The 27008-nt window shown below is 51.5% G+C and overlaps 1 protein-coding gene across 2 annotated transcripts; it reads left to right on the top strand.

Annotated features, from left to right (window-relative positions):
• The first annotated feature begins 22 nt into the window (after positions 1–22).
• On the top strand, positions 23–26544 carry TAB1 (TGF-beta activated kinase 1 (MAP3K7) binding protein 1). 2 transcript variants are annotated; one of them, XM_043880904.1, is made up of 11 exons: positions 23–160; positions 13975–14111; positions 14459–14612; positions 15523–15609; positions 16104–16242; positions 17189–17302; positions 18272–18383; positions 20041–20185; positions 21712–21934; positions 22915–23077; positions 24600–26544. In XM_043880904.1, exons 1-11 carry the CDS (start codon positions 128–130, stop codon positions 24805–24807), a joined length of 1515 nt encoding a protein of 504 aa, XP_043736839.1. In that variant the 5' UTR covers positions 23–127; the 3' UTR covers positions 24808–26544. The 2 variants fall into 2 exon arrangements, with proteins under 2 accessions (XP_043736839.1, XP_043736838.1); XM_043880903.1 differs by lacking the exon at positions 23–160 and adding an exon at positions 13465–13620 and having other exon boundaries at positions 13978–14111.
• Positions 26545–27008: the final 464 nt, after the last annotated feature.

The following is a 27008-nucleotide window of genomic DNA, read 5'->3' as shown; positions in this document are numbered from 1 at the left end:
GCCGTGGGGTGGCGCTGCGCGCATGCTCCCCGATAGCGCGGTCCTCCTGGCTGGCTTCGGGCCGCTCTAGCCGCCCTTTTCGACTGCTCCGCCGGGAGGCGGGCGCGTCCGCGGGGGTCCCTCCAAGATGGCGGCGCAGAGGAGGAGCTTGCTGCAGAGTGTGAGGAACCCACTTGCTCTTCGGGCTGGGGGGTTGGGAGTCCCGGGGGAACTGTCGGGTGCAGGCGCGGCCCCCTCTCCGCATTTGGGCTGCCTCCCTGTCCCTAGCGGGGTGTGGCCGTCACCCTTCCCGTTTCCCGGGCCGGCCCACCCCCCTCATTCGTGACCGGGGGGCGCGTGCGGCCCCGCAAGGCCTGCGCGTGCGCGCTGCTGCCCAGGCTGTCGGGGGCTCGGATTCGCGGTCCAGCGGCCGCGAGCGTCAAGGGCGCGTGGAGGGTAGGAGCGTCCTGAACCCTGCAGGGACACTAGCGCGCGGCCGCCGAGAGAGCCCGAGCAGTGAGCCCACCCCGGACCCTGGGCAGGTCGTTCGTTAATCCTCATAGCAACACCAGCCCGTTGTGTATCACTTACTGTATCCCAGGCTTTGTGCCAGTCGCTTTACATTTGTAAGTTTAATTTTCATATCAGCCCCGTGAGGTAGATACTGTAATTCTTCCTGTTTTACAGATGAGGAAACTGAGGCACAGAGAGGTGGTCCTTTGCCCAAGGCCACACAGCTGGTAAGTGGCAGAGGCAGGATTAAAGTCAGGGATTCTGATTCCAGAAACTCTTTTAACCTCTAGGTTATACGGGAGGAATGGCTGGGTTCAGACCCTGGTTCTAATTCACTATTCCTCCATTGGCCTCAGTTTCCTTAGGTGTTAGGTGAGAGTAGGTAGTATGTGTGTGGGGGATGGGGGATGGGGGTGGGGGCGTAGTCTTGAGATTCCACTCCTCTCAGTCTGGACCCTCATGGGCTTGTCACTGGTGTTCTCCAGCCTCTGCATCGTTTTGACACACGTTCACATCCATGGTGCATGTTGGCACCATGGGCCGATTCTGACCTGCCGGGGCAGGTTGGCAGTCACCTTGGTCCTCCTCAGACTTCGCAGTCTGTTGTACTTGCCTGTGGACTTGACTGCCTCCTGTAGTGGAAAGTGAAGAGAGGGATTTATGATCTACAATGAAGAGTGTCACCATCGCCTACCACCACTGGGTGGGCATTTAATACCTTGTTTGTAAAATAATGAGTAAAGCATTTGAAGCCAGGTCCAGTGCTTAGCCTTCCCTGGTGGGGAATGCTGTCTTCCCCTCCACACCTTTGGCTGCCCCTTTATTTTACTGCTGCCTGGCAGTTTGGCCTCATCCTTGAGTTGGTTAGGTAGGCCTAGCCTTCTGTTTTGTAGGAGGGCAGGGCCCCTGTGCAAATGTCCCCAGTGTAGTAAACATTGAAGAAATACCGGCTGGATGGTGGCAAGTGCTGGAGTGGTAACTGTTGTAGGCTGACTTGGCTTGCCCAAAAGAGTGGCTACCAGCTTCCCTCCCTTGTCGGTGTGATGGAGCCCAAGTAACTTGGGTTAGATAGAGGTGAGCTTTGTTAGCTCCAGAATTTGTTCCTGGGTGGTGTGCATTTTTTTAAAAGTTGGCTGGTTAGCTTGAAGCACATAGCATCATGATGAAAGGCAAAGGAATGGTGGGTGTGCCCACATTAGGCCCCTCCCACCCTAATGATGTTCAAGTCGTCTCTGCTCACAAGGTGTCCAAGTGTCCATGCATGTGTGCTAGGCTTGACCTGCCCTCCACTGTCCTGAGTCTTGTTGAGAGGAGCTCAGACAGCATCATTCCGCAGGTGGCTATAAGGGATGCTGGTCTGTAGTTACTGGACCTGGGGATACAAAGATAAATAGAGCAGTGTCCACCCTTACTGAATTTGCAGTGCTGCGTGGAGAAGCATGTATCACAAATACAGTGATTAAAGCACTTTCCTGTCAGTGTGAAGAGGGGCTGCTGATGGCCTGATGTGACCAGGTCATTGGAGGCTTGTAGCGGGGCTGGGGACCTGTTGACATGGGGCTGGGAGGAGTTGCTGATGAGCTGACAGATTAGCTGAGCGCTTCTTGGAATGTCATCCTGAGGAGTTTCACCTTTGGTCTCCAGGTGGTGTAGTGCCTTGAAAGGTCTTTTGAAGAGAAGATGAGCTTTTGAAGTAACTTCAAAAGAACATGGGCCCTTCACAGCCTGATAAAACAGCTCACCAGTCCTGTATGGCCTTGGGCAAGTCACATAGCATCACTGAACCTTGATTTTTCACTTAACTTCCCTGAACCTTGGTTTCCCCAACCAGGAGTACTCCCGGGAGCATTGTTAGTATTAAATGAACATGTTACATGCCTGACCTGGTGTGGTTATGCTCCAGCCATGAACCTCCACCTTCAGTTCTGCTCTGAATGAAGGCTGCATTTCTTTTCCTCCCAGTGTCACCGAGTACTCACTGTGTGGCAGGCACTGGTAGGGGCAAGGGACTCTGCCCTCATGAAGCGTATGTTCTGGTAACGGAGACAGGAAGCAATCAGTACAGACTGTATATGATATGACAGTTTCTAGAATATAACACAGGAAGTGGTACGAGGAAGAATAGGCGGGATTCACAGACAGGATGATGGAGAGCCTGTTGTAGAGAGTGGTCAGGGAGGACTGTTGGACGTTTGATGAGATGCACGGGCCATGTAGGAGGGAGTATTCCTGCATGAGGCAACAGTGATGCAAAGGCTCTCCTGTTCGAGGAGCATCAGGAGGCCAGCATGGCTGAAGTGGAGTGGAGTGTGTTGGGGTAGGGGTAGATGCTTGACGTTTGAGGGAGCCTTGTGGATCCTCATGTGAGCTTTGGGTTCTGTGCTAAGTGTAATGTGACGCTCTCAGGTTTGAGTCGAGGCATGAAGCGATCTGATTTGTGACAGGAGCAAGAGCCTTCCGTACAGAGGCAGGCATTTGAGAGGCGAGAGTGGCAGCTCTGTGCGCGGTGCGCTTGGTTGTCCAGGTGTAAGATGACCGAGGCTTGGCCAGCGATGGCAGAGGGGTGGTGAGGAGTACCGGGTTCTAACTGCATTTCGGGGAAGAGCTGATAGGATTTGCTGACAGATCAGGCATGGGGTGTGGGACAGAGGGAGAAGAGTTGAGAAGGACTACAAGGTTTTCATTGGAACAACAGTGGTGCCATTTACTGAGGTGGGGGACCTTGGGGGCAGGGAGAATCACGAGTTTAAGTTTGCCTAAAGTATGGCTTCCCTGGTGGCTCAGAGGTTAAAGTGTCTGCCTGCAATGCAGGAGACCCGGGTTCGTATCCCTGGGTCGGGAAGATCCCCTGGAGAAGGAAATAGCAACCCACTCCAGTATTCTTGCCTGGAGAATCCCATGGACGGAGGAGCCTAGTGGGCTACAGTCCACGGGGTCCCAAAGAGTTGGACATGACTGAGCGACTTCACTTTCACTTTTCACTTTTCAAACTATTACTTGCTTAATTGTAAAAAAGTCAACTTGAAATCAGTTTTTTCCTGAGCAGATATATCTATGATATCACAAGTCCTAGCCATATTTTTTTTCCCCAATGTGTATGAAAATAAACATACAGCCTTGAAGTAAACACATTCTTTAAGCCCGTAACCATCACCTGTAACCATCTCATATACCATCAAAATGTGGTCTAGCTGCTCCGGGACACAGTAAACTCCGCAATTACTAGTAGCCTCTTTAAGAATGTATTAGGTCTATATCTCTGATGAAAACATAGAGAACCTTTGATGGAAACCCTAGTGAAAGATGCAGCACCAGGAGTGGAGTTGGTCCCAGAGAAGCAAGGAGGGTAAAGGAGGTCATTGAGAAAGAGAGATGGCAGGAGGCGTCAGGGTGTTTTAGGCTTTTTGGAGAGAAAGAACTGTCCCCCCCAACCCGGAGTCATCTTCCTGGGGGCTTTATTCTCCCTTTCTTAGCTTCCTTTTTGCCTCTAAGGAATCTGGGTGCTTTCACCACAAAAACACTTTGCCTTTTCATACAATAATTTGATATTCAAGCTGTGGCCTGAACTTGGAATCATGCTTTTGTCCACTTCTGCTGCCCAAGAGTTTGAGATGAGTCTCCGTGGGGACTTTTATGGACTATTTTATGTGACATGATCACATATGTACATGAGGTGCTAATGCATAAATATATGTACACACGGTGTAACGCCCTTAATGGGTTAAATATAGTTGAATCACTAGAGAAATGTATACCAAAATAGGAATTTTGGAAACTCCCTCACAGTCAAAATTAGGCTTTTTGAAACAGATTCTTTCTTGTGAGAAATGAATTTGTAACCTATGGAAGAGCTAAGTGGGCCATGCTCACAGTTGTGTGTTTACTCGGCTCTGTGAGCTGTGAGACACCCCCTTTTCAGCTTCTCACGACTCATGTTCAGGCACTCAAGCACTGCTTGAGCAGCACTTTGGGCCTGGCATTTGTAGGCGGGGGAGAAAGTATGCATCAGTGGGTGCAGGGGTGGAGGGGTGGGTGGATTGTGTGAATAGAAAATAAATGACCTTTCCGAAAATTGTTCAGAAACATGGAGGAAGGAAGCAAGAGGGTAGGCAGTCTGGTGGGTTTTAATAGAATCAGCAGGGAACGCTTGGTGTGGATAATCCCCATGGAGGTGGAGAAAGGGGGGAGAATAGAACTGAAACTTACTTAGCCACAGCAGGGTGAGAATGATTTTGGGGGCCACTGCTGAAATCAGGGGGGACCCAGTACTCTCCCACTCCAGCATGGGCAGCACCTCCTGGAATTCTCTGGTGGCCTGTTACTGAACGTTTGAGCTGCCGTGGGGACTGCAGTTCTAGGTACCTGAGAAATTGCCCAAATGTCATTGGGTCTAAGACACTATTGCTTATAAAGACACATCATTATTTTATGTACTACTAAGAAAGCGAGTGCACTATTGATTAATTTGTAATACACCAACTTCTGAGATATTAAAAATGTTGAAAATACATGTCTTTGAATCAGTGAAATAAAGGAGCCAATTAACAGTACCAGGCTACAACCTGAGAGTTGCCGCAAAGCCACAGACTTAATGGCTAGGGAGCAGGTGCCCAGTGTACATGGTTGCTCAGGGAAAGGGCCCTGTGGCCTTGGGCAGCATTTTCCCAGAGCCTAGGACACATTCATGAGGTGGTCAGTGTGTGCTGGTATAAAAGTCATCACTACTTATGCAAGTTATTTGTTCTTTAGTTCTCTTTCAAACTTTATGATGCTCTCAAGAGATAGACTTGGTTTGGTCCTAGTATGTACATAGGACCAAACACCTTTCTGATTCTTGCTAATCTCCCTTTTTTTCAACAGAGAACAGGACTTCAGCTCACAGTACAGTGGGCCAAGAGATCAGTTAGAATTTCATAACCTTGTTCTGTTTTCCTTTTTATCGTGGTCATGATCTGGCAGGCAATAACATTTTCCACTTATAATACTAACAAGTTTACATTCAAAATGAAACCATTTGAATTAAAAAAAAAAAAAAAGCCAAGTTAAAGAAGAAACATGAAGCACTTCCCCGGTGGTTCAGTTAAGACTCCGCGCTCCTAATGCAGGGGACCCAGGTTCTATCCCTGGTCAGAGAACTAGATCCCACATCCTGCAACTGAGTTCGTGTGCTGCACCTGAGACCTCACACAGCCTAATAAGTTAATAAATAATATTGAAAAGAAAAAACACGAAGTGGGTAATTTGTTGAAGATAGTGAGTGGATGGTTGAGGTTTGGGAAGCACAGACCTCCAGCACCAGTTAGATTTGAGCAGGGCCTTTGGGGATGGGTAGGACTTAGAAAGACAGAAAAGGGGAGGCCCAGCCTTACCGTAGATACTTTTTAATATGCTCTTTGGGTAATGTTTTTGAGTTTCTTCTTTTCTTTATTTAAATAGCAAACCAAGTTCAGTTGTCTAGAAACTCAGCGTTTCAAGCGTGCCAGTGTGAAACAAGGATAACTTGGCTTGGCGTGGTTCATATGTATGAGTAGTTGGTCTGTATTAAAGTATGTGCTTGTTTCTGGGACTGTACCTCTAGGGTCAGTAACCTCTTCATTTGAGGCTCCAAAAATACACATGGCTTTTCAAGTATCATAAACCTCCAGTGGAGGTGTTACTTCCCTTCTGTGTTTGCTGCGGACACCTCCTCTTGGAAGTGGGTTAGCTTTCCACGCTTTTTGTTCTGGTCACAGTTTTTTTGAAATCATTTGGAACACTCTGTATAGCAGGCCTTATCTGTACAAGACAGCTGAGTGAGAGTGTCCATCTGTCAAAGGGTGAGATTCAAAACTGTGTCAACAGGCTGGAAGGCTGAGATGAAAGCATTACGATATAATCCAACTGATAAAAATTTAGATTTAAAAAACCCTTTACAGGAATGTGGTTGCAGGGGACTGACTCTAGAGAACTTCAGAGGGAAAAGATTTTGCTATTCTAGTTGACAGTAGGAATTTTCACATGGAGGCTAGATGCCGATCTTTTCTTTAAGTATATGAAAGCTTGACTTTTTGTGTTGATTTTCTATCCTGCCACCTTTATTTACTTCCTTTGAGTTGGTTTTATTATTTATTCTTTGGGATTTCCAAGTACTGTCATATCAAATTCAGATAGAGATAACTGTATGTCTTTTCCAAGTCTTATGCCCTCCTCCTTTTCTCTTGTCTAATTGCATGTGCTTATACCTCTAATTCATTGTTAAGTGATGGAGGTTGCAGTATCCTTGCTGTGTTCCTGTTCTGAATACAAATGCCTCTTGTGTTTACCCACTAAGTAAGATGCTGGTGTTTGGACTCACTGAAGTATACATAGAATGGTACATTAAGAAAATATCCATCAATTACCATTTCCTTAAGTGTCTTTATGGACAAAGACTGCCTTTAAATAAAAATAGCCCTGGAGTACTTACCCATTGACCTAAACACTGATTGCCAGTTAATAAAATAATACATTTCCAAAATATTACTAGCTCATCATTATGAAAATCAAATTTCAGAAAAAGCACTTAACATTGTTTAAGCATCCAGACACTAGGCATAAGTACTCTCTGAAGAATAAGGTGCTGGCTGAGTAGACTGACCACTGTCAGACACACAGTCTCTCTGGTTTGGGGAGCTTGCTGCGCTCACGGCTGCCGCACACGGCTGCCACCACCAGTGCAGCGTCAGCCTGCTCCCGCGAGCAGCATCATGTGCTCCCACTGTGAAGTGCTTTTACACGAATTGTTCCCCTGCCACGACACACTGACGTGGTGAGTTCCCCAGTCATCCATCGGAATTTGTTTCCTTCCTGTGAGAGACACTAATGTACCAGTCTTTCTCATAGTGTATTTCTCAGTGCTGAGTGGGGCCATAAGTTACTGAGTGATCATTTATATTTTGCTGGAAAGTATAAATGTGTTGGAAAGATTCAAGTCCCTTGTGGGAGTTAGATGATGGCAGGGGAAGCATGGTGATTGCATCATGGATGACAGGTTTTGCATCGTGGGTGACACATTTGTATTGTTCATCTCATATTAGAGGACGAATTCAGTCCATCTTAATCTCAGTGTTAATCACAGGCAGGATTCTGGAACGTGTAAATGTCTTCTCCTCCCCTGCTTTAAAACAGTTATGGTATTTCGGGACGCCAAATATTGGCTTCTTGGCTCATCTTTTCAGAGGACGAGTGACAATTCTGATTGAGGAGTTGCTTTTATGCCTCTGCTTAATCTTGTGCTTAACTTCATCCCAGTTGGAGGCAGGAGAGAGACCCTAGAAAAGGAGTTTCTTATGAAAATTTACTTGCCAGGTTTCCTGAGACCTTTGTGAGGTTCTTGAGGATGAAGATATATTAATCTGATCTAAGATCTAGGGGATGATTGGCAACATGTTTCTTTCTCTCTTTTTTAAAAATTAATTAATTTATCTTTGGTTGCGCTGGGTCTTTGTTGCTGTGCACGGCTTTCTCTAGTTGCGGCGAGCTGGAACTACTCTTCACTGCAGTGCACGAGGTTCTCATTGTGGCTTCTCCTGTTGGAGGACGCAGGCTTCGGTAGTTGCGGCACACGGGCTCAGTCGTTGCGGCTCGCGGGCTCTAGAGAGAGAACAGGCTCAGTAGTTGTGGTGCCCGGGCTTAGGGCAACATCTCTTTTTTGAAAAATAACTCTTGGCAGTGAACTCCTTTCTGTGGCCTGAAAGGCCTTCCTTTGTCCCCACCTGGGCACACATGTGCATGCATGTGTGTGAACACAGGAACAAGCTACTTTTCCTGCTACTCACTACAGAGGCGATGCCAGCCTCATGCTCCCTTAAACCTACTCATTTTATGTTCTACCTCAGGGTCTTTTTACGTGTACTTCTCCCTCTAAGTGGAAGGCTCCTTGAAATGACCACTGCTCCATCATCATTCAGGTCTGTCTCAGAGGTCACCTCCCCGGGGAGGCTTCCTGTAACGTCCTCATCTAGAAGAGCCCTGCCCATCCCCGTCCGTCCCCTTACCCTGATGTGTTTTCTCCATAGTGCGTTTCCCTGTCTAAAAGTGCCTTGTTTATTCATTGTATAACATGTTTGAAGTCTCTCTCCCTAGCAAGGAAATTTCAAGTTAAGGACCCTTAGTTATTTTTTCTGCTGTGTCCTCAGCAGCTGGGGTAATGCCAACCTTTTGTAAATGTTCAGTAAACATTTGTTGAATGAATATATGTATTAATCAAATATACTCTCATCGTGTAATGCTGTATGGGGATTCCAAAGAGTAAAGCTTGCACTTATATTAAAACAGACATTTTTGTTGCTTTTAAATGAGACAGGTTAGGATTAGAGCAAGAAACAATTTTGTGTTACTGTGAAGGAGTTTTTTGTTTTGTTTTATTGCCCTGCAGCTCGACCTGTCAAGAGTTATTAGGTTGGTGAAAAAGTAATTGCAGTTTTGGATCATGAATTTTAAATCATTATAACTAGACTCAAACATGTTTATTAATCAAAATGTGCTATGCTTAGTCACTCAGTCGTATCCAACTCTGCGAACCCATGGACTGTAGCCTTCCAGGCTCCTCTGGGGATTCTCCAGGCAAGAATACTGGAGAGGGTTGCTATGCCCTCCTCCAGGGGATCTTCCCAACCCAGGGATCAAACCCAAGTCTCCCGCATTGCAGGCAGTTTCTTTACTGCCTGAGCCACCAGGGAAGCCCAGAATAGTCAACACATTACAGTCCATTAAAGTCAACACATTTTTGCCAATGAGAAATAAGTGTTTATTCTTGTAGCATAAAAATCCATACTTCGGGATTTGATGAACTCTTGGAAAGCATTTCTGCCTCCTGCTGGTTATGGAAGCATTTTCCCTGCAAAAAGTTGTCAAGATGCTTGATGGTAGTACATTGGCGAAAGGTCAGGTGGATATCGAAGATGAGGCAAAACTTCATAGTCCAATTCATTCAGCTTTTGAAGTGTTGGTTGTATGACGTGTGGTTGGGCATTGTCATGGAGAAGAATTGGGCCCTTTCTATTGACCAGTGCCAGCTACAGTCATTGTAATTTTCAGTGCATCTCATCTGTTTGCTGAGTGTACTTCTCTGATGTAATGTTTTCACCAGGATTCAGGAAGCTATAGTGGATCAGACGGACAACAGACCACCAAACAGTGACCATGACCTTTTTTCTTGGTACAAGTTTGTCTTTGGGTATAAGTTTGAAGAAGCTTTGGGTCTTCTTCTCAGTGCAGCCGCTGAGCTGGTCATTGCCAGTTGTCACATAAATCCTTTTTGTTGCACGTCACAATCCAAGTGAGAAGCGGTTCGTTGTTGCTCAGCACGCGAGAAGACGACACTTCAAAACGATGATTTTAAGGGTTTGTTTGGTGTCTCAGTGGTAAAGAGTCCACCTACCAACCAAAACAGTGACTTTTCTGATTGCAATCACTCATGAGGCACCCACTTATCAAGCTTTCTCACCTTTCCAATTTGCTTCAAATGCCAAATGACTGTAGAATGGTCGACGTTGAGTTCTTTGGCAACTTCTTGTGTAGTTGTAAGAGGATCAGCTTTGATGATGGCTGTCATCTTCCAATGGCTGGCCTCCACGCTCCTCATCTTCAAGGCCCTCGTTTCCTTTGCAAAACTGCTTGAACCACCACTGCACTGTACGTTCGTTAGCAGTTCCTGGACCAAATGCATTGTTGATATTGCAAGTTGTCTCTGCTGCTTTATGACCCATTTTGAACTCGAATAAGAAAATCACTTGAATTTTCTTTGTGTCTAACATCATTTCCCTAGTCTAAAATAAATATAAAATAAACAGCAGTAATAAGACATTAGCAAAAAAAAAAAAAGGAGAAATGTGCATTAAAATTATGTACAACATAACCACATTTATTTAAGGATGTATGCCAGTATCAAACAGCAAAGTTCAACAGTGCAAAACCACAGTTACTTTCACACCAATCTAATAAATATCCAGCATCACCAGGAGCTGAGCAGAATTCCAACTCTTATTGCTGTTCCTATTCCACTCACAGGTTTCACCCATATTTTCTGTTGTCAAAGGATAGCTTTTTAGCCCTTGTGGTGAAATTGTCAGTATTTTTTAAAAATCCTGTAAAGAAAACACAAGGACATTTAAAGACATATACCATGTTGATGAGTTGCAAGATTCAACCTAGTGAAGGTGTCGCACCTCCTCGCATTGATCTATAGATTTAAAACAATTCCAGTCAAAACTCCAGCAGGATTTTCTGGTAGATACAGACAAGCTGATTCTAAAATTTGTAGGGAAGGGTAAAAGAATTAGAATAGCCAAAACAGTTCTGAAAAAGATTAAAGTTAGAGGCATCACACTAACCAATTTTATAATGTAGGTTTTAAATATAGACTTAAAGTTATGGTAATCAAGATCATTGAGTTGGTTGAGGGATAGACACATAGATCAACAGAGTAGAACAGAGTCCAGAAATAGACACATACAAGTATGGCCAGTTAATTTCTGACAAAGATGCAAAGGTAATTCAGTGGAGAAAGAATAATCTTTTCAACAAATAGTATTGGAAAAAGTGGACATCCATTTGCAAAAGAAAAATTGACAGAAATCTCCTGCCTTATGTAGAAATTAACTCAAAATGGATCACAGGTCTAAATGTAACCTGATAATACTTTTAGAAGAAAACGGAAGATCTCTTGACCTGGGACTGCGCAGAGAGTTCTTAGACAGGACATCAAAAGTAAAAACCATGTAAGAAAAAAATGATTAAATGAATTTCAGTAAAGCTAAAAACTTGCTTTTCAAAAGACACTAGTAAGTGAATGAAATAGCAGGCTACAGACTGGGGGAAATATTTGCAAATCCCATATGCAAGAAATGACTTTTATCCAAAATATATAAAGAACTCTCAAAATTCAGCAGTTAAGAAAACAACTCAATTAAAACATGGGCATGAGACTTAAACAGATGCTTCACCAAGGAAGAAATGTGGATGACGAAAAAGGCACATGAAAAGATGTTCAACATCATTGTTAGCCATTAGGAGATGCAAATTGAAGGTGTGATGAGATGTAAGTACACACTGCTTAGAATGCCTAAATTAAAGAAAGAAAAAGAAATACCATGTAGTGGTGAGGATGTGGAGCAGCCGGAACTCTTGTGCATTACCTGTGGGATGCAAATAGTACACTGTTTTGGAGAACAATTTGACAGTTTCTTACAAAGTTAAACAGTAGTCTCACTTTTAGGTATTTACCCCAGCAATATGAAGACTTATGTTCACACAGAAACTGCCTGTGAGTGTTTATAATAGCTCTCTTCATAATTGCCCAAAACTGGAAACAGCCCAGATGCCCTTCAGGGGATAAATGGATAAACTCTACTACATGCGTCTGATGGAATACTGCTCTACAATAAAAAGGGACCAACTGTTGATGCAGGCACCAACTTAGGTAAATCTCAAAGGCATAATGCTGAGCGAGAGAAGCCAGCGTCAAAAGGTTATGCACGTAAAAGACGGGGAGTACAGTGGTGGTGGCCTGGGGCTGGAGGAGTGGGAGAATGGAGAGTTTTTGTTTGATGGGTATAGAGTTTCACAAGATGGAAGGAGTTATGGGGATGGATGGTGGTGATGCTGCACACCGTTGGGAAGTTATTTAATAGCAGTAAGGTGCGCACTTAGAAATGGTTAACGATGATAAAGCTTATCTTCTGTGTGTTAACCACAGTGAACAAGGGGGGAGGTTATGTACCACGTGAGTTCATTTATGGCGTTCTTGAAAAGACTGCATAGTGCTGGGGCATAGGTCGGTGGTTGCCAGGAGTTAGTGGAGGGTGTGGCTCCAAAGGGGCACCTGGAGGGCATGTTTGGGGTTGCTGGGCTGTTCCTTGTCTCAGTTGTGGCTGTTCTGTGTCTCGGTTTGTTACACAAATCTCTACAAGTGTTAAAATTCATAGACCTACCCACCAGAAAGGCAATGTTACTATAGGCTAATTTAAAAATAAAAATGAACTCCCACAGCCTGCTGAAGTTGCTCCATGGTGCAAAGCATACAATTAAAAATGCTGAAATAAATGCAGCATAGAAGCAATTAAAATGGAAAAAAAAAAAAGCCATAAAGTCCCTCCCTGTCAGTATGTAAATAAACAAAAGATGAAATGTGCCACAAAAGCTAAACCACAGGTGTTTTACATATCTGATTGCAAAAGCCTGCTGAAGTGGTTTTCACATCCTTTTTTGAAGACTGTGACTGCTGACTTGTAAGAAGTTGTGCACAGTATTCATGCTTGTTCAATTTTCAGTAAAGGTTTCAATCCAAATTTTACTCTCCGTGAGCTGAACTTGGATTTTCCCAGCTGTTGTAGTTTGCTCTAGTTCAGCATGGTGGGCACGGGCATGCTTGTATGAACCAGGCACAGCTCCCCAGTGGGGGCCGGGTGGAGGGGAGGCTTCCAGTGAGATGCCGTGGATCACACCTGGGCTTTGTGTCAGGGTCGTTTCCGGGGCTTAGAGAATGCAGGTGTTCAGAGTGTCCCCCAAGGAGACTGAGGAAATGCAGAGTCTGTCTGAGCTGGCTCCTGGACAGTTCTGTGCATGTTTTAAAGCTCCATCTTGGTTGTACTGAACAGCCTGCTTTGAGACCTATGGGGTAGAATGGGAGTCAGACACAGGCAGGGTTGGGGGGATCAGGTGTAGTAGGGATACACAAGAGGGCTGGCAACCAAGCCTGGGGGAAGATCTTCCTGAAGGAAGACTTCCTGGTGGTGGTGACTCGCTAGCCAGAGTCCCGAAGGACGTGGAGAATTATTAGACAAAGAGGCTGTTCCACACAGGAAGAAAGAGTGAAATGTGGACAGGGCACGCCAAGCATCTGGTCTTAGTAGAGAAGCATGTGGGGGGTGGACACAGATGGGCCTGGACCCCAGGGTGAAGCAGGAACCAGGGGTGGAGACCCTAGTACCAGGAAGAGTGACTGAGGCTGAGTCAGTTTCTCAAGGTATGGTTCTGGGTGGCTTGAATCAGCCCCCTGGGAAGAGCTGCCTATACTGCAGACAGTCTGAGGCCCACCAGGATCAGACACTCTGGGAGGGGCCTGGAAATCTGCAGTTTGAACCAGTGCCCGAGGGACTGCAGTGTGAGGTGGGGACTACCAGCGAGCTCTGCACGATGAGTTTCTTTCATTTGTGTCCGTGTGTTTGACTCGTGCCCATCCGTAGTGGAGCACATTCCTGGAGACCACTGCTGAGCCTTGCGTTTGGGGACTCCAGTCTTTTTCGGGTTTCTTGGGGACCGTTTGTGGATTAGACGGAAACCATGCAAACCCTTCTGCAGGTGTTTGTTCATACACGCGTCATTGTTTTCCAGGAGGAAGTGGAACCTTCTGGGTGGGGCTCCGGGCCTGCTAGGTTTTTGCTGGGGAAGAAAAAGAAGATGAGGTGGGGTCTGCCCTGGGCGAGAAGGTAAGGCATCTTGGTGTCCTGGTGTCCTTCCCAGGAGCAGCAGCCCAGCTGGACGGACGACCTGCCGCTCTGCCACCTCTCGGGGGTCGGCTCAGCTTCCAACCGCAGCTACTCCGCTGACGGCAAGGGCACCGAAAGCCATCCGCCAGAGGACAACTGGCTCAAGTTCAGGTGAGGTGCCGCCGCTGCTCTGCTGGGCGGCAGAAGCAGGCTTTCAAGAAGAGCGGTTTGGCAGCTCTTTTGTGTGGGGCTTGACAGTGCAGCGTGGCCCACGGGAGGTGGTGTCTGCTGCTATCCCTTCCGCATCTAGACCTCAGACCAGCCAAGGGCCTGCTCCGGGGGGCAGAGGGCATCCCAGAAGGTCATGGCCAGAGTGGGGACCCAGATGCTCACTTAAAGCCACAGCCGCTGTGTCTTTTGTCTCCCTGGTTGCTTTCCTCATCCCCTCACTCTGGACCTAGAGTCAGTCTTCCGCGAAGCCCTGGTCTCAGGCCTCTCCTGCCCTGTCTCTCTGCCAGGAGTGAGAACAACTGCTTCCTGTATGGGGTCTTCAACGGCTACGATGGCAACCGGGTGACCAACTTCGTGGCCCAGCGGCTGTCGGCGGAGCTCCTGCTGGGCCAGCTCAATGCTGAGCACACCGAGGCCGATGTGCGGCGGGTGCTGCTGCAGGTACCGGGCTCGGGCGGGCCGACTGACTTCCAGGGTTGGCCCAGAGATCCTCCTGGGGAAGGGCTTATGGGCGTCACCTTGCACCCAGGACTGGGGTGGGAGTTGCTGAGCCCTGGTAGAAGCAAGGTGTTTAGGGTGACCCCTTTCTTTCCATGAGGCTCAGATGCTCAGCCTCGGTGATCGCAGCTCCAGGGCCCTGCGCCCCTCACTCCTGGTTGGCTGGTGTCATTTTCCAGTTCTGCGTTCCTGCTTGCTGCGGTTCTGGAGTTTCTGCTCCTGGCATCTCCTTTTGGAAGCAAGTCCAGAGGCATTTAATTGTAGATGAGAATGGTGGATTCTGGTTCCTCGAGAGCAGCATTCCCAGCTATTTTCCTGCCTTGCCACCCAAAGGCCTGATCACCCGGGACCAGTGCCAGGAACTGTCAGCTGCTGCCCCTGGGGAAGGTGGCGGCGTGGCCCGTGTCAGGGGGTCCTCAGGATGTGGCAGTGACGCTAGCTGTCACTGACCTATACTCACTCTGAGCCAGGCTGGGTGCTCGGCCGGATGCTCTCAGTCACTCTCGGGGCAGCACTTCCTCTGTGTCATCCATGAGGGGCTGAGACTGGCCAGCAGGCGCAGAGCTGACATTCACCCCCCGGCGGCCTGACTCCAAGCCTGTGCTGTGAGCCCCTCTGCCGTCTCTTGCTTCTCTGGTTGCTCTGCGATGCCGCCCGGAAGGTGCCAGCCGCAGGGGCCGCCTTTGTCAGACCTTGCTCTGCAGGAGCAGCAGTGTCTCTAGTGCCCTGTGTGAAGCCCCATCGCGTGGTGACCTGCGCTGGATATGACTTGTTGCTGTCAGTAAGGGGTGTTTCAGCCTCCGGTGACAGTGGTATTTGAACCTGCCTTTGCTTCCCTGTCCCCCACCTCCAGGCTTTTGATGTGGTGGAGAGGAGCTTCCTGGAGTCCATTGATGATGCATTGGCTGAGAAGGCGAGCCTCCAGTCCCAGCTACCCGAGGTAATGTCCCCAGCCTGTGCCCCTGGAGAAGCAAGGCCCGGCTTTGCTTGGAGCACGGACTCATCTGCCATGTCCCTCCCACGCCATCGACACAGCTGGGCCAGAGCAGCAGGCATTAGGGGGATAGTTCCTGATGGGATGTGGGTGGGTGATGGTTCTGTCCTCTAGGGACCTTGTTGGCCAGCTGTGAGCAGCCGTGCTCTGAGTCTCTGCTTAGGGTGGGCAGGGGTGTGAGAGAAGCCCCTGTCAGGTCGGTCCTTGGCCCGAATCGGCCCAGGCCTCGTCCCTGGCCTGTTCACGTCCTGCCTTGGCTCCTTCGGGGCTGCCGGGATGAGTGAGGTCGTGCCTGGTTGTCTGGAAAGACATCTGCTCTGGTGCTGTGGCCAGCTTCCCTCCCAGCCGGGCCTCGGATGCTCGCTCTTTAAGGGAGGGCAGGTGGGTGAGGCGGTCTCCCAGGCCCTGGCCTACTCTGAACCCCCCATGATGGCTTCTAGGGTGTCCCTCAGCACCAGCTGCCTCCTCAGTATCAGAAGATCCTCGAAAGACTCAAGGCCTTGGAGAAGGAGATCTCGGGAGGAGCCATGGCCGTCGTGGCAGTTCTTCTCAACAACAGGCTCTATGTGGCCAATGTCGGTAAGCTGCCTGCCTGTCCCAGGGCTGGGCGGTGGGGGAGAGTCACCTGAGGATCCAGGAGTCCTTTGGGCAGCCAGCCTGCTCCCCAGACACAGAAGACCTGCAGCTCGAGTGTCCTGAGGCCTCTGGGTGTTTCTCGTTATTCCACACGATATCGGTCCCAGCCCAGAGTGTTTGAGGTAGCTGCTGGGAGGTGGGCATCCTGGCTTTAGCCCCTGCTCTGGCCCTAACTGGCTTGTGGCCGGGGGAGTTGCATCCCCTCTCTGCTCTACCTCGGTGGCTTCCTCTTCTGGGAGAGGCTGCTGGGCTGTGGAAGACCCACCTGGCGTCCTGTGAAAGGGACCACGGTGGGCTAGGTGCGGCAGGGTCCCAGGGCTGGTGGGGTTTGTGGACCAAGAAGGGCCATGTGGGAACCCGGGAAGCCGGTGCCCCCCGGTTGGAGGCCACTGCAGGAGCTCCGGAGAGATCCCACTGACACGGTCCCTCTTCTCTTCCTCCTTCTCTTAAGATTTAATTATGAGAAAAACTCAAAAGTATAAACAGAGAGAATAGCATTTCATGAACTTCCGTGTGCCCCTCTCCCAGCCCCAACATCCCTTTCCTGGGCGTCTCATTTCATCCATAGCCCTCTGTCCCTGCCTTGTTGTGAAGCAAACCCCGACCCTGTCATGCTCTCTGTAAATATTGCAGTGTGTCTCCTTAGAAAAAAGGTCTCTTATTAAGATCATAATCGTCCTTGGTTGACACTGGGAAAGTTTAAACTAATTCCTTAATCTCATCAGCTCTCCCTGACTAGTGACTCCAGTGGTCTGAGCCTGTTTTCTTTGCTCTTTTGGTGAAGTTCCGTGTGTGAGATGCCTGCCTTTTCTCTCTCTCTTTTTTTACAACGTGTCCTATTCTTCGCTGTGCTCTCAGTCTTAGCTCAGCTGCTCAAATTCTGCTGCAGGTACAAACCGTGCACTTCTATGCAAATCCACGGTGGATGGTCTGCAGGTGACACAGCTGAACGTGGACCACACCACAGAGAATGAGGACGAGCTTTTCCGGCTCTCGCAGCTGGGTGAGTGAGGGGGGGCGGTGCTGGCTGAGGGCTCTGGGGGTGGGGGTCAAACCCGGTGGCTCATTCTGCACCTTCTGGTGGCTGTGTAGAGAGAGGCACAGCGTGGAAGAGCTGTGACCTTGGGCTTGGGACCAGCCTGCCTAGGGTTGAATCCCAGCGCTGCCACTTGCTCGCTGGTGATTTGGGATCTTACTGAAGTTTTCTGTGCCTCAGTTTCCCCTTCTGTGTAACGAGGATAACAGTAACACTCAGGATGGTGTAAGGGTTGAAAGCGTTATCACATGTGGATTGCTTCCAAGTGTCCCTGGTACTCACTGTTGCTGGTGGAGCCTGAGAGGCCAAAGAAGTCCTGGGACTCCAGCCACCGCCACGGCCACCCCCGCCCTCCCCTGTGAGCTCAGGCCGCAGAGGGAGCTGGGTTGGCTGGTGCTGAATCTCGTCTCCCTTTGGGGAGGGACTCAGCCAGGCATGTTCCAACAGCAGAGGGGCTGGGGACACTGGGGGACTTGGGGTTAGCTGCCTTCCAAGGCTCCCTGCTGTGACCTCACTTCCTGTTCATTGGGTCCCCATTGCTTTGTTTTTGTGGATATGTCTGTGTCGTCCGCTTTTGGTTCTGTTCTTTTCTTTTTTTTTTTTTTTTTTTATTTGTTGGTTTTGGCAGCACTGGTCCTTGTTGCTGCACGCGGGCTTTCTCTGGCGGTGGTGAGCAGAGGCTGGTCTCTAGCTGTGGCCTGCGGGCCTCTCACTGTGGTGGCTTCTCCTGCACAGCACGGGCTCTGGGGCCTGCGGGCTCAGTAGTTGTGGCCCTTGGGCTTAGTTGCTCCAAAGCATGTGCTATCTTCCCAGACCAGGGATTGAACTCTCGTCCCCTGCATTGGCAGGCGGATTCTTAACCACTGGACCACCAGGGAAGTCCCTGGGTTCTTCTTTATGAACAAAGCCTGAGTTGTGTTTTTCTCCCTCTGGTAGGTTTGGATGCAGGAAAGATCAAGCAAGTGGGGGTCATCTGTGGGCAGGAGAGCACCAGGCGCATCGGGGACTACAAGGTCAAGTACGGGTACACTGACATCGACCTCCTCAGGTAAGCGCTGGCCCAGCCGCCCCTCGTTTATCTGGAAGACCAGAGGCCCAGGGGCAGATAACAGATTGTAGGCTCTGGGGACAAGAGGTAGAGTTGAGGTAGTTCAGAGCCCAAGGAGATTCTTTCATCCTTCCAGAGAGGCTGGTGTGGGGCAGGCCCTGGACCCAGCAGGCCAGGAGTCGGGATCTTGTAGACCAGGCTGGCAAGGGGTCAGTTAGGGAGCTGGGTCAAAGCCATGGGCAGCATCCAGTGCCACGGGGCCTGGCAGGCCAGAGTTGGCATGAGCTGCCTCGTGTGGGCAGAAACGGACTGAAGGCTGTTGGTCAGTGCTCTCATGGCTGAGGCCAAGGTGGGGGCGCCGGGTGGATTGTCCCTGCTGGGCGCCACCCAGTCCTCATAGCAGACGGGAGAGGGTGATAATTGTGAGCCTTCGTCTAAGCCCGTGCACGGTTCTTCATATCCATTCTCTTATTCCGTCCTCACTCAGACCCTGTGAGGTGGGTGCTGTTTCTGCCCCAAAGATATTTTCGTATGAGGAAACTGACACACGCAGACAGTGGGTGGCCTGCTTGGGCTCAAGGCTAACAATGGGCTGAGTCAAGACTTGAACCCAGGGAGCCTGGATTCAGAGCTTGTGTCCTGGACCACAGCGACCCTGTTTGTGAGAACACTGTGTGTGTGTGTGTGTGTGTGAGAGAGAGAGAGAGAGATGCCCATCTGGTGTCTTAGGGCACATGTGTTGCAACTCCTACCCTCACAATGTTTAAATAATCGAGTTTGGAGCCTTTTGTCTCTCATTCATGGGGTTATATCTGCTTTATGGGAAGGTACATTGCATTTTAGAACAATTCAAGAAATGCCCAGGATATGGAGTGAAAAGTGGGTCTTCCTCCAGCCCCAGGCTCAGACTCCTTCCTCAGAAGCTGCTGGCTTCTGTGCACATGAGCGTATACGTGTGTGTGTGTGTGTGTGTGTGTGTGTGTGTGTGGGTGGGTGGGTGCAGCGAGGGGCAGGTTCTTTTAAAACACCCGCAGACACTCGCACCCCACGCCGTGTCGTGCACCTGACTCTCCAGCATAGGCGTGTGCTGTCCTGTCCTGCACGCCTGCAGTCTCGGCTGCCGCATTCTCGGTCGCCGCTCCTGGGATTCCAGTGCCAGCTGTCAGCACCCACCTAACCTGCCCCTGCTGATGGACTTTGGGGTGTTTCTAGACTCACTCTTAAATCCTATTGCCAAGAACGTGCCCTTACCCTTGCCCTGCGTGCATGTGTTGGAACTTCGTGACATTGACCAGCTCTGATGGGCCATCAGTCCATGGTCCCTTTGCGGCTGGAGTGTATGTGGACTCTAGGTCAGCTTCGGGGAGATGTGGACTTCTTTATGGACAGGAGATGTGGAGTGGGGCCAGGATTGGGCCTTTGACCTTGGCTGTTCTGACCTCAGCTGCCCACTGACTTTCCTGGCCCGCTGAGCTTTATTTTAGCAGCTGTTCTCAGAAGACAGGTCTGTTTTCTTGGTTTTGCTCTTTCCTCTATTTCTTTTTCTCTTGTCAGAAGTGTGTTTTATTTTACATTCTGGGTGTAGATTCTTCTCACCAGGCTAAATGTCCCGGGGCCCATTCCAAGCACAACTCTCCCCTCTGCTCTCTTCCCACAGTGCTGCCAAGTCCAAGCCAATCATCGCGGAGCCTGAAATCCATGGTGCACAGCCCCTGGATGGGGTGACGGGCTTCCTGGTGCTGATGTCTGAGGGGCTGTACAAGGCCCTGGAGGCAGCCCACGGGCCTGGGCAGGCCAACCAGGTGAGCTGGGCGTGGGCAGAGTGTGGCTGACCAGCCCGCAGGGTGGCATGCTCCCCGGGGGCCGCAGTCAGCTCTCCTGCTCAGCTCTAAAGTAATCAGGGACCTAGAGTTCTGATTCCCAAATGCTTTTGCCAGACATCGCTGTGTTCAATGCTGGGGGAAGAAAAAGCCCAGTGTTCCAAGCAAACCCATCCCACCCAAAAGCTTTGCTCTTCCCGGCCTGAAGCAGTGTCAGTCCCCAGGGCCCTGAGCGGAGCCTCGGTGAAGAGGGTGAGGGAAGTGAAGGCAGGCATGGCTCTGGAGACTGTCTGGGAAGGGCCTGGCCTGCAGGGGTGCAGCCTGGTACACAGAGTGCCTGACAAGGGCTCGTGTGGCCTGCCCACTTCCCACTCCACTGCCTCTTCCACTTTCCTCTTTGAGCTGTAGGCGATTTATAGTTTGTTCCTTGTTTCTAAGACGAGGATGCTGACCTCTTAACTTTGTGGGGCTGCGGTGAGGGCCGGGCGAGGCAGACATAGGTCCTCAGCCCGTGGGAGATTCTACTTTTCCCCTCTGCCTCGGAGTGTGTATGTCTCTGAAGTGGGACTCGAGGCAGCCACTTGAAGGATGATCTTGAAGGGAAGACCTTGGCTGGCGGGGTTGGTCAGGGAAGTTCAGCTGGTGCTGCTCCTTCCATCTGTGATTCTATCCTAATGAGAATTAAGAAGGGTAAGTCTTAGGTGCCTAACTGTCTCTTACCACCTGTGTTCTAGGTTTTTCACCTATTTTATCTCATTCCTTCCAGTTGCCTGATAACGTCGTGGGGGCAAGGGCTTGCTGCCATGTCAGATTAGGGAATTTGGGGCTCACAGAGTCCAGGGTCTTGTCTGAGGTGACATAGCTGGTCAGTGATGGAGCTGAGCCCATCTCTGCCACCTCCCTGGACCATGCCCGGGTCATTTCCTGTTACCTGCATCTACCCTCCTACCTCCCAAGAGACTGCAGCCAGCAGTGTGATTTTTTTTTTTTTTTTTTCATTTCTTTAATCTTCACAATAAGATTATGTAGTGTCTTCTTCTGGCTTCTAGAATGCACTGAACACTGGACTTTTCTGGGGACAGGGACCCTGTCTTCATCCTGTATCCTCAGTTTCTGACAAAAACGGCGTATTATTTCCTGTAGTAAGTTTGTTCTAGGAAAGCAAGCTTAATCATAATGACAGTTTATACTGGGCTTTTTAGTAGTCTCCAAAGTGCCCTCACATCCATTTTATCCTCATTGTAATGCAGCAAGGTGGATGTTATTCCCCTATTGTTTTGGTCTGAAAGCCAAAAATCAGAGAAATCACAAGGTCATATCTTCTCTAATGAGAAAGTTCCAGGAGAATTATCCTGAATACCTTGAGAAGCTTGAGAAGCTCAGATCACAGGCTTGGCTGGTGACCCCTAAGTGTCCTGATTAGATTGTGAAGACTGTGCAGTTGGGGCCTGCAGTCCCTGGGACTGCTCTTTCCTCACCAGGTTGGTGCCCGCCCCCCCCACCCCCAGGAGATCGCTGCCATGATTGACACGGAGTTCGCCAAGCAGACTTCGCTCGATGCGGTGGCCCAGGCCGTGGTGGACCGGGTGAAGCGGATCCACAGCGACACCTTCGCCAGTGGCGGGGAACGTGCCAAGTTCTGTCCGAGGCATGAGGACATGACCCTGCTGGTGCGGAACTTTGGCTACCCCCTGGGCGAGATGAGCCAGTCCGCACCCTCCCCAGCCCCAGGTATGTATGCCCCGTGCGCAGGAAGGCATCCCAGGCCGCTGTCCAGGGCTGGAGTCGGGCAGAGCGGCTGAGGCCTTGGGCCTTGCTGCCTTGGGTGGAGTGGAGTTGGGAGGCTTGCCTTTGAGCACTTCCAGGTCGGGTTCTGACTTGAAAGCTCTCTGAGCTGCGCTTACGTTTCCCTTTTTGTCTGTGAAACCAGGACAGTACCTTCTGCCCTGGCCTCCCCCAAAAGACCTGAGCCACGGGAAGCACTTTGCAGCGCCACGGGCCGCATCTCTGGGACCATGGCACCCGCTGGCCCAGGGCCTGCTCTGCACCAGGCACCTCAGCTGCGTGTTTCCTTACATCCTCATTAACGAGCTCTTACAGAAGGGACACCGAGGCCCTAGAAGGAAGGGACCTAGGCACAGTCGGGTGTGCTGGAGGTGATTTCATTCTGAATCGAGCTGCCCAGGAAGAGAGGTGACTGCGCTTTTGCCCTCCCTCCCAGTGCTGTGTAGTGTCAAGACCGTCAGTTCCTGAGGCTGCGTTTCCTTTTTTTTTTTCAAACAAGCGAGCCCCAGCACTCAGGGCTCCACAGAGAGATTTGTTCTCCCACGGACAGCGGGGTTACTGTAGTATTAGGTTGTTGTTGCAACCATATTTTTGTTGGGCCAGCCTCAACCAGGAGCATTCTTAACCCTCGGGTTAAAGCGTTGTGGGAAGCCAGGCAGTAACCCTTTTGTTGAGGCAGCACAGCCCTGGTTTCTCCTCCTGCTTGAGCACCAGCGATGCTTTGCTGCTGAGAGTAGGTCCCCACCTGGCCAGGCCCCTGTCTCTGCCAGATACTCCTTCACCGTCTCAAGGGGCAGAGGGCCGAGCTCAGAGCACCGAACTGGGCCCCCGCCTATCTTCTCAACCCCCGGCGCAGTCCTATTCCTGCCACCCCAGGGTTCCCCGCCAGCCGCACCCCGTGGCCCACCACTCTCTTCCTCCCACAGCCGCCGGAGGACGCGTGTATCCCGTGTCCGTGCCTTACTCGAGCGCCCAGAGCACCAGCAAGACCAGCGTGACCCTGTCCCTCGTCATGCCCTCCCAGGGCCAGCTGGTCAACGGGGCCCACAGCGCCTCCACCCTGGACGAGGCCACTCCCACCCTCACCAAGTAAGCACCCACGCCCACCGCCAGCCGCTTTCAGGCAGGCCTGCTTCCCGAGGACAGCCCTCGGTCCCTGGATGGAGTGGCCACAGGCTGCATCCTGTAGGGTCTTGTTCCTCTCGAACTTCCCAACTCCACATCCCTGGGGAGGCCTGTGTAGATCCGGTTCCAGCAGCTCCCCCAAGCCGGGCAGAGTGGGGTGGGAACAGGCGGTTCATGCCAACAGCCTGCTGTTCACTTCTTCCTGCAGGTGCCGCGAGTCAGTTTTCATTTAATAGGAATGTTCTCCTCTTGTTCTTTGCTCCCGGCTTGGAGTGTGTGGTTTGGGAGGCCACCCCATGGCACCCGTGCTTGTGGGGCATTGTTTGACCTGTGCTGGCCCGTGGGAGCCGGTGCACTCTGACTAAAGTGTCCAGTGTTAACTTTGAAGTGAGGCCTCTAGTTTCAGGCTTGGGGAGAGGTGGCCACAGCTCGGGGGTCTGGAGCCTGGGGGTGTGGCTGGTAGGCCCCCTCCTCACTCCGCAGGGCAGACCTGCCAGACAGGTCTGGTGTCCACCCCACCCCCTCCATTCTGGGGAGTGTGTCCCCCTCCACCAGCCGCCACAGCAGGGGGTAGGATCTGGTTTCCACATTCCAACCCCCCCGCACAGAATAATAGAGATGCCACACCCAGCCCACTCAGGAGCTGGCCAGTTGAAAGGGCCACCAGGAAGGTTTCCCTCTATCTTGCAGGGGGCCTTTCTGGCTCCCTGCCCACCTCCCCCCACCACTGCCACTGTGGGCTCAAGCGGGCTGCCAGGCCGCTGAGTGATGGACATCTCCCCGCCCCTGCAGAGGAGCCACCAGCTGTGTCCACAAAGGCGGGGCGTGGTAGCGGTCGTCCCAGACCAGGCAGGGAGACCAGCCGCTCTTCTGTGCCTCTGGCTCCGCAGGGCTCCAAACAGCCTCTTTCCTCCACCCTGCACTGGAGCTTAGTTAAGCCCCCGGAGCTGGCCCAGTGCTGAATGCTAGGCAGTGCGGGGCGTTTGCAGGACGGTGGGCTGGCAGGTAATTCCCAGACATTACAGGCTCTGAGGGTGGGTGCCTGGGTGGGCCTGGCCCACCCAGCAGAGGAAGAAGGAGTGAGGAGGTTTTCTGGGAGAAGAATCCTGGCCTCCCTGTGGTCAGTGGGGTCTGGAGTAGGATGGATTCAGAGAGTCTGGAATGGATGGCGTCCAGCTCAGCACAGCTTGGAGGGCGACATGTTCTGTGTCCAGCACAGTAGCTGCTAGCCACCCATGGTTATTGAGCACTGAAGTGAGTGGTCCGTTTTGCTTAATTCCAGTTAATTTAAATAGCTACTTGTAGCTAGAACTTCACAAATGCCTTTCACTTTTCATCTGCCCTAAAGAACATCTGGCCGGGCTGGCTCTCGTGATGGCTTTTGTCAGAGAGCCCTGTGCCCGGAGGGATTGGCCAGGGCAGGTGGTCTGTGTCCCCAGGCCGGGAGCCAAGGCCTGTGACTGACTTGCCCCTGTCGTGCCCACAGCCAGAGCCCGACCCTGACCCTGCAGTCCACCAACACGCACACCCAGAGCAGCAGCTCCAGCTCGGACGGAGGCCTCTTCCGCTCCCGGCCCGCCCACTCCCTCCCGCCTGGCGAGGACGGCCGCGTGGAGCCCTACGTGGACTTTGCCGAGTTCTACCGCCTCTGGAGCGTGGACCACGGCGAGCAGAGTGTGGTGACAGCGCCGTAGCCCAGCCACGGAGTGCCGCCCGAGCAGGGGCCTGGGGACGGGGCCCAGCTCCGGGCAGGATGGGCCTTTTCCTGCCGTTTGCCTGTGCCGTGGGGGCCGACAGGGGCCCTGTCCTCAGCCTGCGTCGTTCTCGCACCCACAGCCTTCAGTGCTGCGGAGAGTGTCCTCCGAGTGTGCCAGCGCAAACTGGGCCCCTTGCTACGGCGCCGGCACGGGGCTGCCTCAGCCAGGACCGCTGTGTTTCTCCGAACGCGGGGCACGAGTGCGGCAGCCACAAGCCCACCAAGTGGGGCCTTGCATGCCGCAGGCCCGCAGCCGCTGCTTTCCTGAGGCTGCCTCCTCCTGCTCCTGCCTGCCCTGGAGGAGCCTGTGGCCACTGCTGGCGCCTCCTCCCCCCCGCCACCCAGCTTAGTGGTGGTTCCCGCCTTTCTTCTCCGGCCTCCAGAGTGGAACTCCGGTTGGCATCTGCACCTTTGAGGCCTATACTTGTCCCTGGGCCCACCTGTGTTCAGGTGGACTGGGATGACTGCAGAGGGGCAGTCATGGGGGAAGGACCTGGAAGGAACTGGTCTAACAGGAGCAGTGGTCCTGGAGCCCCCTCAGAGCCGGGTGGAGGAGAGGTGAGGACGTGCCCAGCCTGAGCGGGACAGTGGCTGCTCTTCAGGAGCCGGCGCGGCTCTTTCCCTCCTAGAGGCGGGAGCCCCAGGTTGGGGAGCCGCTAAGATTGCGATCTTTACCACTGACTGTGAGTCTCTGTCATCTCCAGGGTAACAAACAGGCCTTCGGTCAGGCCGTGGGGCTCGTTAGAAACAGGGAACAGTGGGAAATGGTTCCGAAAGGGAAGAGGTCTTGGAGACGAGCTGCTCTGGGTGGCCCAGAGCTTTGGAGACATGCACTGTTTCTACAGACTGTTAGGGCAGGATCGGCCAGCCCAGGCCCTGAGTTAGACCATTTTCACGCATGTGGTCTGCCTTCAGTGGGGAGGGGTGCCACCAGGGCTCTCAGCGAGAATTGCCATTTGTGTTTTCAAAAGAGGAAGAAGGCCCAGGTCACACAGTTAGGGGTGGCATGTAGGCTTAGTTGCTCACTTGAGTCCAACTCTCATGACCCCCATAGACTGTAGCCCTCCAGGCTCCTTTGTCCATGGTATTTCCCAGGCAAGTGTACTTGCTATGCCCTCCTCCAAGGGATCTTCCCAACCCAGGGATCGAACCCATGTCTCTTGCATCTCCTGCATTGGCAGGCAGATTCTTTACCTCTGCGCCACCTGGGAAGCCCAGTTAGTGGTGGAGCAGAGCTCACATCTTTCTGTCAGTCTCTGAGGGCCCCTGGATTCTTGCCACCCCCTCCTGCTCCCAGCCTCTTGCCCACAACTCCCCAGACAGCTCACCAGGGACTGGCCAGAGTGTGTGGCCTCAAGTGTGCTTGGAGTGTGAAAAGTCAGAGGCCAGTTCCAAGGTCCCTGTTGGCTCTGTGGTCCAGGAATGTGTTTCCCTGTGGTAGGGCAGGGCCCAGTACGGTGCCAGTTTCCATGGGGCGCGGATCTCAGCAGGGAGCCCTTAGCCCACCCCGACGATGAGGCCGCCTCTGTTGTGCAGGTGAGCAGATTTCAGATCAGTCACAGAGGATTGGGAACAAAGGGAATTCTCTTCCAAGAGTGTCTGTGATGCTGTTTGGTCTCTAGAAATAGAATCACTTTTTTACCGCAGTAAAGAAATAATAAAGGGTGGTATTATACGCCATGGTGTTAAGAGTCTTTCACTCGTATCTCGTGTAACTCTCAGAGGCCCCAGGAGGTGGCTGTTGTTGCCTGCCCTGCTCGGCACCTGGAAGCTCCAGCCCCCCAGGCCGGGGTGGCAGAGCAGGGATGCGAACCAGCCTCCTGACTGGGCCAGTGCTGCCGTCTCCCAGCCCCAGGGAGAGCTCTGTGTTGTCCAGGGCCCCCCCCCCCCACAGGTCCTTGCACATCTGGAGAGGCCGACAGGTCTAACTAACCTCACCGGTTAGTACACGTTGAGAGGGTCCCTCAGCTTCGTTTTGATTTTGTCTGCATGGAAGCTATTCTATGAATACTGGTCCACAAAGAGCCTCTTCCTGCTTTATGGGACTTAAGACCTCGTCCCTTTAACACTGTGAAGTCATGTATGGTGAAGACTTTGCCTAGTCGTTGCATGTAGCAGGTGCTACCAGCGCTTCTCCCA

This window comes from Cervus elaphus, chromosome 22 (assembly GCF_910594005.1).
Source record: "Cervus elaphus chromosome 22, mCerEla1.1, whole genome shotgun sequence".
NCBI lineage: Eukaryota > Metazoa > Chordata > Mammalia > Artiodactyla > Cervidae > Cervus > Cervus elaphus.
This window is presented reverse-complemented; position numbering and strand designations above follow the sequence as displayed.